Raw genomic sequence first — 17,577 nt, 5'->3', positions numbered from 1 at the left:
CAGCTGCGAACACGCTCACAGTCTATTGTCCTTGCAACTCTCTGAATGAACAGTGGGTCAGTCTTTATATAGGAACACAGGCCATAGTATGGTTTCTATGAGGACGACCAAACTCTGGGCAAAGTCTGATTAATCAGTGGCAGGTCTCCGTGACAATGACCAAACTATGGGCGAATTCTGACTAATCAGTGACAAGTTACCCTGAAAACGACCAAACTTTGGGCGAATTCTGATTAATCAGTGTCAAGTCTCCATGACAACGACCAAACTCTGGGCAAGTTACTTATGACAACGATGTTTCTATACTTACAAAAACTGATACAATATGAACACGCAAGTGCCAAGCGGCGTCATTTTCTCTTAATGTTATCTTACAGTCTTGGATGTCTTCTATTTTCTAATAAGTGCTCCCACAGATTATTTCGTTACACCAAGCGCGTTAGTCTGACCAAGGCCTTAGCCATACAGAAGAAGAACCTGTTTAACAGGGGCTGCTGGGTGGCATGACAGCATGATAGCGGGCAAAACGTACTCTCCACCCCCAGTCTTACCGTATGGCATACTGTTATCTCCACTGGACTCAGGCAGATTAACAAAGAGGAACTTCTTCCCCTCTGTCGGATTCCTCTCTGTAGCTCCGCTGTTGACAAATATGTATGCAGTGCATTAAAAAGGGTGTAGCAATGGGCAAGCACCTGTCTAAAGGAGAATGATTATTAAAGTATTGAGTTTTGAATTTGTCTTCTTAAAAATGTTCCCGACAGTATATCCAGAATGGTCATTGATATCTTAACACATTTCGATGAGTCTACTTTTTCCAAAGACAATTATGAATGTTTCAATTACAACAAACTGATACATCTGCATCACAGTGCGATAACATTATACAAATAAATTTCCCTTTCCTAGATGTTTGTAAGAGCTCTCTTTGACTATACACCTAGTGCAGACCCTGCTGTCCCTTGCAAGGATGCAGCAATTACGTTTAAGAGAAGTGACATTCTCAAGATAGTTTCCATGGAGGATGACACCTGGTGGCAAGCCTGCCATGTTATTGGTGGTAACACACAAGCAGGACTTATCCCCTCACAGCAGCTGCAGGAAAGGTGATTCTCATTTTGTTGTTTTGTTTGTCTCATTTTAATCAGTTTTTAACCACCAATTAACGATATACAGGAGAATTGTACTACAGCGACCTCAAATCTTGTTCAAGCAACAACGCATCAAGAAAGAAGGTGATCAGCTGACAATTTCTTTCTTTCCACAACAATGCAGTAATAATAGAAACACTTTCAAAAATTCAGCCATCTATAAATGTGTGTGCTATGGTTGAGGGGTCGGACTGGGGTATTTTCAGAAACTCCCCTTGTTCTGTTATATTCTTAGTTGTTTTCCTCCACAAATGCTATAGATGACAACAAAGGTTGAAATTTTTTGTCTGCATACACCTTTTTAGAAACTATGTTGACCAAAATACATTTGGACGTTTAAGGTCGACACAATCTGGTTTTAATGCTTGTTAAATTTATTAAAAGACACATGAGAAGTAATGGAGAAAATAATGGCAAGCGCTTTACTCCTAACGACAGAAGACCTTGAAATTGATGCAATCATCAAGGTTCATCCCCCGTTGTCAGGATAGGCGGTTCAGAAAATGAATAAATAAATGTATATGGATCCTGCAGCCCTGGGTTTTCATGTCTCATTTAGGAGGCTTCTGCCTTTAAATAAAAATAAAAAAAATGTCTCCACAACACCCAATCACTTGACTCATACCAGAAAACCTATGTTGTGGTTAGCACCTAAAATACAAAACTAACAGTTCTATGAAAATTGGTTGACGCAAAAGTAAATATTACACCCCATAACAAAAGCTGATAGTCTAATCTAATACAGTCTAGTCTATTTAATTAATGTACTTATTTAATTTAATCTGGCTTCTGAGAGAGAACAACATTTGTTTTTGTTTTAGTCAAGAATGACCTGTTTTATTGTCATTATATTGGAGGGAAAATAACCCCCTTCGTGTGTCTTCAGAATTTTCCCTAAGTGGTCAATTAGGTTAACTCAAGAAACATATACTGTATTTTCACAACCATAAGGTGCACTTAAAAGTCTTACATTTTCTCCAAAATAGACGGTGTGCCTTATTATTCAGTGTGCCTTATATATGGACCAATATTAAAATTATCACGATAAAATAATATAAATCAGTCGATAGGGTACACCTCCCTCTACAGGTCTCGCAACTACGGTAAGCAGCCTCGACTTCATTTTCGCCCGTGCATGGTTCATGCTGGGATAAGTAGTTCTTTTGTCAATACACCCAGTATTACGGCGAACACACTAATTTGACAAAAGAACTCCAGCCGCTAGATTGGCATCAACAGAACATATCGACCTATCGAGTGTTGTTTGCTTTTGTCTTCACTTCAAGATATTCCCATTTTTGCGGGTTTCTCTTGTTAATAAATATTATTACGCGTTTTGATTCACTGTGCCTGAGTTTGTGTTTGGATCCATCTTTCAACAACTAGTCATTCACACCAAAGATACATTTACCTCATCTCACTTTCTGAACCGCTTTATCTTCATTAGGGTGGCAGGGGGTGCTGGAGCTTATCCCAGCTGACTCCGGGCCAGAGGTGGCGGACACCCTGAATCGGTAGCCAGACGATCACAGGGAACACACCCATACCTAGGAGCAATTCAGAGTGTCCGATCAGCCTATAATGCGATTGCCTGCAGCAGTGGAAACTCACCTTTTCTTCTTCCAACCTATAATCAGATAAGACACTCCTTCACCTGCCTAAGGTAGGTCAGACTTTAGGAGGGAGTCTCAGAGGCCCTAACAGCATCCGTGTTTTCAGCACTTATTTTTAAATAGATTTCAAGAAAATCATCAAGTTGACCTTGCAGTGTCATCTTCCATATATTGCTGTATCGTTTGTGAAGCTTGTAATTCTTAGGTGATTCGTGAATACAGTCGTTTGCTATGATAGTAATCTTTCAAATAACGCATATCATGTCAACCAGACATGGCCACGATAATTAAAAAAAATGCAAATTAGGATCACCCCTATTATTAATACTACTACATGTTTTTTAATTATTTATTATTTTTTACATTTAATAAATAATACTTGCGCCTACAGTTATAACTTGAGATACGAGCTTCATGCGTTCTGGGACTGAGCCCATTTGTTTAAGCTTATCTCACATCACCGTTTCCCATAGAAATAAATACAAATTAATGTATTAATATCTAAGTATGTATAATCTCTAAATAAAAACAATGTACAACTACTCTACTTGCAGTGAAAATAGGTCCTCTCCACTTAAAAATAGAATAAAACAGGTTATTGGCAGCATTAGTCCAAATGTTTTTCGTCATATTTGAGAGGCATTGAATAAATGACGAAATCTTCAGAGGGCGCTGTAGGGGCGCTTTTCAGGACGAGCTTGTGCAAGAGGGTTTCTGTGCTTTAAGATTTTGATGGGAAGTTGTGATTGCAGTTTCTTTTTTGGTAAAAATATGCTTTTTTTACCAGGACCTGAAACTGTCAAGCACTAGTAGCTAATAGTACTAAGACCACATTCTTCATCTTTATTGCTGTCAGTGTATTGGGGGAATTAAACTTCCACTTCGCTCCCCCGCACGGTTCAGCAATCTTAACTGCCCAAAGGGCTCTATTTTCAGTCAAGATCGATGGTGTTCGTCGTCACGTTGCCCAGAGTTTGCACCATCATCAGTACGTTGAGCCCGAGGCTCTCGGATTCCACTGAGCGAGCTCTATTTTCAAATAAGTGCAACTGCGTCCGCCGCAAGGTCACACGGGGCTCACATTTTTACCAATTTCGTCATACGCAGATGGGTATGATGACATTTAGGATTTTTGTCAAGTCAATGATGACGACAATGCCTGTCTGATTTTTTTCTTTTTTTTCTGAAAAACATTAATGATCACATAGGCTCCCAGTTTGAGCGTGATTTTTGAAGTTTTTATAATTTTTTTATACTTAATATAAAACAAATGTGATGTTCTGAAGTCGCGAAAATTTTACAATGGGAAGTGGTGAAGGATCACGGAAGATCACGCGTTATATTGAAAATCTCCATTATGGTAATTAACCTTACATGATCTCTGATATTTCTAATTTCTTGGTGGCATCTCTCAATCTAACTATCTAAATATCAGAATTTACAAAGGAACAGAGCTGTATATTGGAATTAGAAAATGTGCTATCACTCCTCTTCTTTGTTGGAAGAATTACTGAGGTTTATATTAATGACTCTAGTTCTTTCAGTTGAGGAAGATGCTGACTACAGAGCTGTAACTGGAGTCCATGTTGGTAAGATATTTTTACTTCACAGAAATCTTATAATGAAAGATGATGAAAAGATAATGAAAATAGGACTTGTGATATAAAACAAAATACAAATCAGAGCGATACATGAAAAGTCACAACAACAGCTACCAGGAAAACAAATACAAATTCTCAAACACACTAATCATTTGAATAATTCATAGGTTTAATCTTTAAATGAAAGCACTGGAACAGCAAATGTTTTGAGTCCAGAAGTTTTCCACCTGTTTTCAGCTCAAGGATGGCAAATATGCTTGTGCTAAATGTTATGTTTGCTTGTGAGACATTATCTGTATATATATATCTACCATGCTACCATGCTATCATACCGCCATGCCGCCACTGTGCCATTCCGCCATGATGCCATGCTACAATGCTACTATAATGGAACTTTGTGTGTGTGTATGTCTGTGTGTGCATCTGTTCTTTCCCTATGGGCTCAGAAACGGCTGAACCGATTTTCATGAGAATTCTTACATTAATACTTTAGGCATTTGCGAGTGATTAAGGTTAGGTTTTGCGTCAAACCACTTAATTATAGAGTATAAAATTGATAATCAAAAAAATTTCGGGTTTTCAAAAACATTGTCTGATTCACACCAAATTCAACACGTTTATAAACTCCCATCATAAGCGTTAATCCGGAGTATCAGGAACATGGGTCTCTTGACAGCCAATATAATCCAAAAAATGAAAAATACCAAATCCATTATTTATTGCCGCCTGTCGCTACAATTTCCCTGTCCCACCCACATCTTGCTACTTGATTCATCAGTCGACCAACAATGCTGCCCAAGAAAAGGCAACTCGTCCGCCGGACGAGTAAATCCACTGCCTGTCAAAAACGCAAAGCTGGGTTCCCGTTATCTGATGGTTGCATACTAACACAACCTGCCTACCAACAACCTCGCCAAAGTACAGGGAAGGGAACAAGCACAGCCTCTTCGTGGCCCCTTCCATTCAACCAGACCCCTGGGCGAATGTGCTTCGTCAGGCGCGCACCCCACGACTCGGACCATCGGCCCGGTCAGGGAGCTGGCGCCACCGAGACCCTGGAGTCTCCCCCCCTCCCCTTTTTAAGATGGGGGGCCTGGTATCCGGTACTGGCCTCCCGCCTCCTCCTCCTTGCCGGAGATGTTGAAATGAACCCGGGACCTGACGGAGATTGCCACCACTGCCGCCGTCCGATCCGTCGCGGCCAACCTCCGCTCCATTGCTCCGCCCCTACCTGCCCCGCCCTATGCCACAAACAGTCGGCCTGCAGTGGCCTCTCCCGGCATTTCCAGACCGGCCCTTGGAGGTGCGTGGCCCACGGAGGCCAACCTCCCGGCCCTCCCCCTTCAGGAGGGCGGATTTGTTGTGTCCCTATGGAGATGCCCACTGCACAGGCCCCGAATCGAGACAGTCGCCGGCCGCGTTGCGGCCGACCTTGCAGCTCGACCCCCGTCTGACTCCCAGCACAAAGTGAAATGCACCGGCTGCCAGCGTACCATCGCCAAGACGACTCAGCCCCTCACCTGTCGAGCCTGCAGAGCCCCCTACCACCAGTCCTGCTCAGGCACTACCCGTGATGCTGCGGCAACTATGAGGCCATCTGACAGCTGGTCCTGCCCACAATGTGCCACCACCCCGACACCGGCTACCTCCCAACCCCAACCCAATCCTCCAAACCCCCTCCTACCCTTCCCAAAACCAAAGACGGACATCCGCAACATAGCCAAGAGATCCACGCTGCGCATCTTGCAGTGGAATGCTGACGGCGTGAAGACAAAGTCTGCCGAGCTGGAAAAGCGGATGGTCGAAGGCAAGTACGACATCTGCTTGATCCAGGAAAGCAAGCTGTGGGCCAAAGACTCCACCCCGACCTTCCCGGGGTATGCTGTCGTCCGTGCCGACCGCCCCAAAGACCAACCCGGGGGCGGACTCATGACCCTGATCAAAGACGACCTCTCCTTCATGAACCTGGGCGCCTCCCTGCGGGGCCTCCTGGAGTCGTCCACGATCAAGGTACGTGTGACCCGGCACCGCTGGCTGACGGTGCACAACCTCTACGCACCCCCATGCCGAGATCCGGGACGAAACTCCGAACTGGACCTCACCTGGATCGGGGCGAACACCGACGTGATCATCGGCGGTGACCTAAACGCCCACTCCGGCCTCTGGGACTACAACCAGCCAAGCGACAAGCGTGGGGCCGACATCGAGGACTGGCTGCTTGCCAGTCTCCTTCTACATGGGGGATGAGTCTCCTTCTTCTAACCCAAATTCAATGCAGTTCCTTAAAGATTCTTATTATGTAGTCAGCCCGATTAGCCTCATCATCCAGTTCCAATCGTGCAGCGAATAAGGACGTTTTGTATGGTCTACCAAATAGGATTTTCATAAGTTGTTGTCCGGTTGAACTCGTTATTTAGACGCCGTGATTTCATAACAAGATATGGAACCTTTTGTCAATCCAGCCAATTATTTTGTAACACAATCTGGGTGCCTTTATCAGTATAAATCAATGGTTCTATGGAATTTCAAATTGTCCATTTATATGCCGAGCACAGGTTAAGCATGCTCTTCAACTGATTTAACCCTTATAAATTGTGTAGCGGCACCGTGCCAAGGCCACCATCACCCATGTGGAGACATAGGACTTCCCATGACTCAAGCCAGCTTTGTTAAAAGCAGCTCACCCAAGTAAGTTGATGTACCAATTTATTATTATTTTTTTGGTCCCAAATTTCCCATTTTATAGAGGAGATTATAATTCCTCCACGCCAAGTTTCACATTTGAAGTACTGCTGCTGTATTCTCATCAAAAACTTCATTTGAAGAAAAGTTTTTTTCTTTGTCGCCGCCATCCCTGAAAAACGGCTTATTGGCAATTTTAGAAAAAATTATTTCAAATTTCCGAATCCTTTTCCACCTTGATACCTGATTGATTGATATCTTGGTGGCCAGCCAATCAAAAACACACGAAGACAGACAACCATTCACTCCTAATAAAGGGAATTTAGAGTGTTCAACCAGTCTAGCATCCATAATTTTGGTTTGTGGGATAAAACTGGAGTACTTGGAGAAAACCCACAAATTCTTGAGGAAGCCAGGAATTCTCCACACTCTGGCTTTCATTAGTAGATCTTAGAACCATAAGGTTTATAATAATAATCGGACATAATAATAATAATCGGACATAATAATAATAATCGGACATAATAATAATTGGACATAATAATAATTGGACATAATAATCGGACATAATAATAATAATGGAACATAATAATAATTGGACATAATAATTGGACATAATAATCGGACATAATAATAACCAGACATAATAATAATCGGACATAATAATAATCGGACATAATAATAATCGGACATAATAATAATCGGACATAATAATAATCGGACATAATAATAATCGGACATAATAATAATCGGACATAATAATAATCCGACATAATGTTAATAATAATCAGACATAATATAATAATCAGACATAATATAATAATCAGACATAATGTTAATAATAATCAGACATAATAATAATCAGACATAATATAATAATCGGACATAATAATAATCGGACATAGGCCCTGTCATCATCATCAACAGCAAAAGCCTACTTGTCATCACACCCAGAAACTGCGCGTGACGAAATTGGTAGTGCTTTTCCATAAGGTGCATTTACTCGGCAAAATACCTAAATAAGTGATAGTTATGGACTTGTAATTTGGCATTCTGCCTATCATCATCAATGAAATTAGAATTAAATCAGAGAAACTAACCTTCTAATAGGCGTTTCCTTACAAATTTTCACCAATATGTCATAATACTGTAAATTTTCTCATCCTTTTTTACTCGAACCAGCTGATCTCTAACGTTATAAAGTATTTTGAACAAACCAACTATTCAAAAACAGTATTAAAAAAAAATAATAAACTTTTACTTTCCAAAAGCTAGTTTTCTTTCATAAAGAGTCCTTCGAAATCAACAAATTAGTCAAAAATGTCTATTTTGCTCTATTCCCAATTTCGAAGCCAAACAAATCTTTTCTTTTTTAAAAACAGATTGACTATCACCTTGAAAAACATTTTTGTTTAAAATTCAAAAAATGCGAAAGTAACCTTAGAACACTGCATTTCCTGCAGACCATGTTTTGCTCTTATTCTGAAATGTTTAACGGAAGCACGCTCTTAGCCGCTAACTGTGAGCTATAGACTGCAAAAGCAGGATTTCTCCTCTCAAACACATCTTGTCTGTCACAAATTCCTTGTTTTGCATTTTTTACAAATGCCTCCCCAGCGAGGTATGTTTGAAATGTCGCTTTTTAGCTGTGAATATTGCATTTTGGAGAAGACTACCATTAGTCCATAATAAGCTAAATTAATTCCTTATCCGGTAACCAACCATATCTAAAAAAAAATTCCAAGACCAAATAATCCCAAAATATGCTGCAATCACAGATCAAAACCCCAGATCAAAAAACATTTTTGCACACACATTTGTTTGAGAAACCCCAAGGGCCAGTTGATGTAATGTCTTCACAGATGGGGTCCAAAATTTTTAGTCACGTGTGCTGTTCGGCCACACAAGGTGCACGTTCAATGACTGCATATAATCAAGATCTGTTTCTAACTCCGTCCAATCGGTAGCCCCGCGGGCCCCATGTACAAAGTCGGCCTGAGTGACCTGTGCTTTTTTTTCCTCATTGGCCTTATCAGGCCCTCAGTCATTTTGCACCAAATTTTCACATGGAGAGAGTTCATATTTTCAATACTCTGCCTCGTCTCTATCAAATCAGCAGTTGCAGTAACAGGGCACTTCCCACCACAGTCAGTGTATTATTTGGGAAGTTTAGAGTGTAATTAAAGAAAGCAGGTTAGCAACCCAGCAAAACATTTAATTGGCCGTTATGAATTTATTTTCGTATTTTAACCACCATCTTCCCGCAAGCGGACCGGATCAAAGCCAGGCCAAGCTTCAATAGGCCATCTCATCCCAGTAAAATAACAGGACATTCAGGTACCACTAACACAGACATCTAACCGTCAATAAGACCCTCCATTTTGTATACCTAATACCTGGAATATCTATTTTAATTGCAGTTTTATAAGCTCCAGTATCACACGTACTTTTTTTATCGTATCCCATTCACGAACAATGCGATCTATGGTTTAATCGTATTAAATGCCAGTATTTCCGCTAAATTTAGCTCAACTCCTATTTAAAGTCTTCGTTCATCACATTTTAAGCAGGCCTGCCGGCTTTTCATGCCGAGTAGGCCTAGTTTTTTTCTCCCAAATGCACGCACAAATAAAAGAGACAGGAGACACATCTGTAGTTTTCTTGCAAGAGAAAATCGGACTGAGGGGTCTTCGTTCAAGTTCATTTTGGCATTAAACACATCTTTTCACCGTTTATTAACTTCAAAGAGCCTAGTTACAATGGACATGAAGATGATTTGACCTTCATTTGTTTGGTCTAACTAAGGAGCGTGCATTTATGTGGGGTAGACCTGCCGACTGGCTTAATAATTGTTGGTTCATGTCGAACCATGTGGCCAAACTGGTTTTACAATTGTTTGTTAAGACAGTGGAATGTAGGATAGGCCAACTAGCTGGCCTTGCAATTGTTTGTCCGCACCACGAATTGTAAGATAGCTAACTAGCTGGTCTTGCAATTGTTTGTTCGCCTGACGAAATACATAGGCTGGCTAACAGGGTTTGCAATTGTTTTTCTTGTATTGTGGAATGTGGCCAAATCGCTTTGGAATTGTTTGTTCGAAACGCGCAATATAAGATAGGCTGCTGCAGTTTGTGTGAGCTATAAAAATATCGTGTTTGCGTACAACTTAAACCTGCAAATGTCTAATCATCTAAACCCAAAGTTTTGTTTGCATAAACTCTGTCCTACATCACTGTCTTAAAAATATTACCCTGTTTTCCTAAATAAAGACTGACCCAGTATTCATTCAAAGAGAATTGCGAAGACGACAGACTCTGAGAGGTTCACAGCTGTCTGAGCCTTCTCCAACCATCCTACAGACGGCAATAAACCTTTTTCCTATTTAAATTGATCTCACTCTTTCTTAACCTGCTCCTGAAGTTGTATTTTCAGATCTATCAATTTACATGATTGCAAAGAGATGTTATAAAATGACTTTTCTAATGTGAATAAGCTAAGTAAAGCAAAGCGTTCTTCATTGCGAGCATATATAATAATGTAAGACTAATAACCCTAACAATCCATCTTGGTCGCTATTGTTGATCAACACTATCAGTTAACAGTTGACTCCCAAAACATATCTTTATTAATATGACTCTCTCACTCTCTATTTATTTCAGCTGGTCTGAGGAGGAGTTTTCGACTGGGAAAAAAGTGCAATTGGGCCAAAAAAGCATCTCGGTCCAGAAGGTGGAGCTCAGGAGCTTATGACTGCATTTGTCTACCTCCTTACATACAAGTCATCCCTTACAATAAATATCCGAAAGAAAGAATCTGTCTTGTGGTCTTTGTTGGTAAGTATGAAATAATCTTGCAACAGAGGAAGTTTTTTTTTTCTTCAAAAGTGTGTTTCTGTATCAAGTATATATATATATATATATATATATATATATATATATATATATATATATATATATATATATATATATATATATATATATATATATATATATATATATATATATATATATATATATATATATATATATATATATATATAATGTATATGTGTGTGTTTCACTTGCGAGTTTCAGTGTGAATTTTTACATTTTATTAACTTTTTTTATACTTAATATAAAAAAATGCTAATTACTGAACCTGTGAATGTTGAAACCATGAAGTGCTGAAGGATGACAGTATTTGGTTCACTCGTTCTAAATGAAAGAAAATTATACGATGGTATAATAGCCACAAAAGTTACTGACTAATGGTAACTATTCATGTGCGCTATTCGAGTTTTGTTCGACTCGTCAATTTTGTTAGTTTTGACCACAAACAATGTTAAATATATATTTATTTATATTATTTATTTATTTGTTTTTTTTAATTTTTTGAGGGCCAAGCGGTGTTGGTGTCACCGAATTGAAGAAAAGACTTCTGATCTCAGATCCTGACCTCTATGGTGTAACTGTACCATGTAAAGCAAAAAATAAATCTACTCACTATTTCTTCCCATAAACTATTTTTATTGGGGGTCTTGCCGTCAGCTTGCCAACATCTTCTCTTTCAGACACCACACGCGAGAAGAAAAACCAAGAAATTGACGGGATAGATTACCATTTTGTATCTGTCCAGAGATTTGAAGAGGACATCCTCAACCACAGGTACATAAAACATTTCCTCTCCAGACTCATTAAATTATAGTCTGACTTGCATTCTGGACATTCTATACCACTCATCTTTGTTTTGAAATGGAAGGTGATTTTTTTCGTTAATCATTATTTTATCTGCTATCTTTAATGTGTTATGTTGGCCTTCAGGTTTATAGATTATGCGAGGTATAGGGGACACTACTATGGAACAAGTCTGGACTCTGTTCACCACGTGTTGGCTGAGGGCAAAGTGTGTTTACTGGATGTACATCCTTATGTAAGTAAAGAAGTAAAAATCATTTTCATGTTCACACAAACTGAAAGCAAATGAGAACTGGAGCATTGTTATGGATTTTAGTCAAAAGACCCCGAATCAGCCATAAATACACCTTTAATGGTGATGATGTCTATTCATTGCAATTCACCCTGACAGAGTGAAGGCACAAGGGAGTAGTGTAGGCGTGCCAGGGAGGATGATGCGAGGGTCGAGAGCCGTGACGTCCGTGGGAATGGTCCAAGGCAGAGCTACAGAATCCATAAGGCGAGATACAGGGTCGTGGTCGAGATCATACTCGTGGTCCTTGGGCAAAAACTAGGGGTCGAACATCAGAGAAGGCAGAAACAAGGAGGAAACGCGAAAGGGCATTTTACAGTGAACTGATAAAGGGCGGGAGGACGGACGGACGGACAAGAGGGACGGACAAGAGGGACGGACAAGAGGGACGGACAAGACGGACGGACAAGACGGACGGACAAGACGGACGGACAAGACGGACGGACAAGACGGACGGACAAGACGGACGGACAATACGGACGGACAAGACGGACGGACAAGACGGACGGACAAGACGGACGGACAAGACGGACGGACAAGACGGACGGACAAGACGGACGGACAAGACGGACGGACAAGACGGACGGACAAGACGGACGGACAAGACGGACGGACAAGACGGACGGACAAGACGGACGGACAAGACGGACGGACAGGACGGACGGACAGGACGGACGGACAGGACGGACGGACAGGACGGACAGGACGGACGGACAGGACGGACAGGACGGACGGACAGGACGGACGGACAAGACGGACAGACGGACGGACAAAAAGGACAGACGGACGGACAAGACGGACAGACGAACGGACAAGACGGACAGACTTACGGACAAGAGGGACAGACCGACGGACAAGACGGACAGACCAACAGACAAGACGGAAAAGACGGACAGACCGACGGACAAGACGGACAGACTGACGGACAAGACGGACAGACCGACGGACAGACCGACGGACAGACCGACGGACAGACCGACGGACAGACCGACGGACAGACCGACGGACAGACCGACGGACAGACCGACGGACAGACCGACGGACAGACCGACGGACAGACCGACGGACAGACCGACGGACAGACCGACGGACAGACCGACGGACAGACCAACGGACAAGACGGACAGACCGACGGACAAGACGGACAGACGGACGGACAGATGGACGGACGGACAGACGGACAGACGGACAGACGGACGGACAGACGGACGGACAGATGGACAGACGAACAGACGGACGGACGGACGGATGGACGGACAGACGGACGGACGGACGGACGGACAGACGGACAGACGGACAGACAGACGGACGGACAGACGGACGGACAAGACGGACAAGACGGACAAGACGGACAAGACAGACAAGACAGACAGACGGACGGACAAAAAGGACAGACGGACGGACAAGACGGACAGACTTACGGACAAGACGGACAGACCGACGGACAAGACGGACAGACCGCCAGACAAGACGGACAGACCGACGGACAAGACGGACAGACCGTCGGATAAGACTGACAGACCGTCAGACAAGACGGACAGACCGACGGACAAGACGGACAGACCGACGGACAAGACAGACGGACCGACGGACAGACCGACGGACAGATCGACGGACAGATCGACGGACAAGACGGACAAGACGGACAGACCGACGGACAGACCGACGGACAGACCGACGGACAGACCGACGGACAGACCGACGGACAGACCGACGGACAAGACGGACAGACGGACAGACAAGACGGACAGACCGACGGACAGACCGACGGACAGACCGACGGACAAGACGGACAGACCGACGGACAGACCGACGGACAAGACGGACAGACGGACAGACAAGACGGACAGACCGACGGACAGACCGACGAACAGACCGACGGACAAGACGGACAGACCGACGGACAGACCGACGGACAAGACGGACAAAGATAAGACCATCTGGAGGAAAATTATGTGGTCAGATGAAAGAAAAATATAGCTGTTTGGCCACAATGCACAGCAATATGTTTGGAGGAGAAAAGGTGAGGCCGGTAACCCCAAGTACATTCTGCCTACTGTCAAGCACGGTGGTGGTAGAAATATGCTGTGGGGCTGTTTTGCAACCACTGGAACTGGTGCTTTTCAGAGAGTAAATGGGATAATGAAGAAGGAGGATTACCTTCAAATTCTTCAAGATAACCTAAAGTCAGCAGCCCGAAGATTGGGTCTTGGGTGCAGTTGGGTGTTCCAGCAGGACAATGACCACAAACACGCCTCAAAAATGGTAATTGAATGGCTAAATCAGGCTAGAGTTAAGATTTTCGAATGACCTTCCCAAAGTCCTGACTTAAAGCCCATTGAGAACTTTTGGACAATGCTGAAGAAACAAGTCCATGTCAGAAAGCCATCAAATTTAACTGAACTGCACCAAATTTGTCAAGAGGAGTGGTCAAAGATTCAACCAGAAGCTTAAGGATGGCTACCAAAAGCGCCCAATTGAAGTGAAAATGGCCAAGGGAAATGTTACCAAATATTAGCGCTGCTGTAATAACATTTTTTACCCAGCAGATTTGATCACTTTTTTCTCTTCCCCCATAATAAAGTCATAAAAGAACCAGACTTCATGAATGTTTTTAGTGACAAAGAAGTATCTGTTCCTATCTGTTAAGTTCATCAATAATTATACTTTAATATAATTATGAAACAACACAGGGGGGACATCTGATTCAATTATATTTATTTCATTAAACTGGCATCGCTGATGATGTACTTTCAAGGGACAAAACATTCCGACATCTTCCTCGTCACGAATGATTCTGGAAAGTGGCAATTTCTCCTGCCATTTAAGGCCACAAATCAAAACAATTACACGGTTATTGATTAATCCAATTATGTAAGCAAAACAACAGCTGTAACGATAATTGCATATCAGGTATTCAATAATAACAATTAAGGTTTGAACTCAAAATCAAACTCCATTAGAAATTAAACAAACAAGCCTCTATTCGGCAAAACAATTCCATATCAGGCGAACCGAGCGTCACAACGTAAAAACAATATGCGAGTATTTCTGGAGGAGATTGATAGCCTTCTGCTGGAATCAAGAGTCCTTCACGGCTCTTCATTGCAAACCCAGATCAACAGTTTTCGGAGTCGGGGTGAGATGTCAGGTCAAAATTCCTCGGAATAGGCAAAAACAATTAAACGTCCTCGGAACCAGCTGCAGGGGAAAGTGTGCCTCGGTAACAGTTATACTGAGCAGTTGTCTCCGTTGCAAGCACATTAATACATAGATATAATGATTAATGCTCACATTTATAATAGTATCCCAGAATAACCCCAACACTATCACTCTATCAGAGTAAAATCAGAGTTGTAGAAATAACTCGAAACTCAAGAGAGCCATGACATTATGTTCTTCACAAGTGTAAGCAAACTTTTGACCACAATTGTACATAGATGTACATGTATACATACGATTGGTCTTAACATTAAGCCATGTGTTTTGTTAAAGAGCCTGATAGCTGATGGGAGGAAATATCTGCTGAAGCACTCCTTCCCGCAATGAGCGTGCAGTAGTCTATTGCTGAAAGAGAAAGTAGTGGACAGACAATGGTTTTGGTGGGACAACGGAAGGAAGGAAAAAATAAAAGAACACAAAAAAAGAAAATGCATCAATAAATACACATGCTACTTATTTAACATAGTGGTGCTATTGCAAGATGATTGGATTTAAGAGGGTACCATGTATGAGGGGCTACCAAAGCAAGGATTAGAAGAGAAAACAAGGGTTGGATTGAGGGGATGTAAGGAAAGGTGAGTGGGCAAGAAATCACAGTAATTTCCGGTAAACTATATATACACATAACCTGTGAGTATTAAGCTGAAATGCTAATTTTTACTATCAGATTGTTAAAATTGACATCAAAATGTATTTACCAGCGCACCGCCCCGATGGTGGAGAGATTAGCGCGTCGGGTCCTGGGTTCAAATCCAGGTCACGTCCACTTGTGTGGAGTTTGCATGTTCGCCCCGGGTATCCCTGCGTGGGTTTCCTCACACATTCAAAAATCATGCATGGTCGGCTAATTGGACACTCTAAATTGTCCCTATGTATGGATGTGAGTATGTATGGTTGTCTGTCTACTTGTGCCCTGCGATCGTCTGGCCACCGATTTAGATTGTCCCCCGCCTCTGGCCCGGTGATGGCAGGGATTGGCTCCAGCACCCCCCTTGACCCCTATGAGGATAAAGCGGTTCAGAAAATGGGATGAGATCAGTGGTGTTTACCTGCACCTAGTAATTTGTGAATCCAATCTGACATGTGTTAGTCATGCAGAAAATTAAATTACTTTGGTATGGCTGCCAAATACAGGTTTTATGAATGACAAAGTGCAGCGGCTGCAGCAAGACTTGTGGAGGCTGGACCATGGAGTCCAGGGAAACTCTCAGGTGAAAGTGGATAGGGACTACTCACGTCAGAGAGAGTTACGTTTACTGGAGGTAAAAATGCAAAAGTGAGGTAAAATGTGGGAAAAGTGACCCCTAAATTGATTCTATTAAAATGTACTTTACATTCACATTTGATATTAGCCAACCACCTAAATCATCAAATTGATTTAAAGGGTTCTTGGTAAACTATCAAAATCAAGCTCCTCAGCTCACATCAACATAATTACGACTTGGAATCAAGATAGAATGAATGCGGGTATTTGTGATGAATCCTCAAAAGGCAGGTGGACAATCAAAAACCCACAAATGGATTCTGACAAACTCCGAATATTGATTATGCATGTCAGGTTTAAGACCATATACATTCAATAATATCGGAGCAGAGGAAACACACAGCCAGTCGTGATGAGAATTTAAACCACTTCATATGAAGGAGGACGCCAGAGTAGCCAGAGCAGAAAGTTAGTCTATCTTCCTGAATGACCGTTAGGAATTCCTGGCGACTCCCTACAAACAACCTGGTTTTATTAGCACAGGATCATGTGACACAGACAAACGTAAGGCGTGGAAATACACAAAGGAATGGGGGTTTGAAAGAGATAGCACCCCACTAACTAAAAGAGGTAGTGACGAGAGTCACCACTAGATGGTGCAAAATTCTATTCCAGTGACTACACTATGTAAACTAAAAGACAATAATAATAAGCATAAAATACATTCATACTTCACATTTCCCCCCTTTAGTAACTTTGAAAGAATTTTCATTTAACATCAATTTATATCCCTCCTACTAAGGCACTAGAATATAAACATCATTAACAGTTACTTATCAAAGAGTATGGAAAACAATAAAGTCATATGTGAAGGCACTTGTGAAAAACGTGAGGTAGCTATAAGAAAACAATAAAATAATTTGTGAAGGCACAGATGAAAAACGTGAGGTAGTTTAAAGGTTATATAAGAAAATAATAAAATCATTTGTGAAGGCACAGGTGAAAAACGTGAGGTAGTTTTAAGGTTATATAAGAAAATCCCTCTGTGTCCCTCTTTATGAGCGAACACAGTTTTGAAGTTAAAACGTGTACAATTTCCCGGATGACTCAACATACCGTTACTCCTCGTATTTCAAAAT

At 41.9% G+C, this 17,577-nt stretch overlaps 1 protein-coding gene across 1 annotated transcript in view; it reads left to right on the top strand.

Moving 5' to 3' along the window:
* Positions 1-17,577, top strand: part of LOC144201947 (MAGUK p55 subfamily member 7-like) — a 64,640-nt gene that overhangs the window by 22,701 nt on the left and 24,362 nt on the right. The window contains exons 5-11 of the mRNA XM_077724819.1: positions 910-1,106; positions 1,177-1,235; positions 4,300-4,353; positions 10,707-10,880; positions 11,423-11,503; positions 11,597-11,690; positions 11,847-11,955. Coding sequence (XP_077580945.1) covers positions 910-1,106; positions 1,177-1,235; positions 4,300-4,353; positions 10,707-10,880; positions 11,423-11,503; positions 11,597-11,690; positions 11,847-11,955 — 768 coding nt within the window. The remainder of the gene's footprint in view (positions 1-909; positions 1,107-1,176; positions 1,236-4,299; positions 4,354-10,706; positions 10,881-11,422; positions 11,504-11,596; positions 11,691-11,846; positions 11,956-17,577) is intronic.

Source organism: Stigmatopora nigra, chromosome 9, assembly GCF_051989575.1.
Source record: "Stigmatopora nigra isolate UIUO_SnigA chromosome 9, RoL_Snig_1.1, whole genome shotgun sequence".
NCBI classification, from domain to species: Eukaryota; Metazoa; Chordata; class Actinopteri; order Syngnathiformes; family Syngnathidae; genus Stigmatopora; species Stigmatopora nigra.
This window is presented reverse-complemented; position numbering and strand designations above follow the sequence as displayed.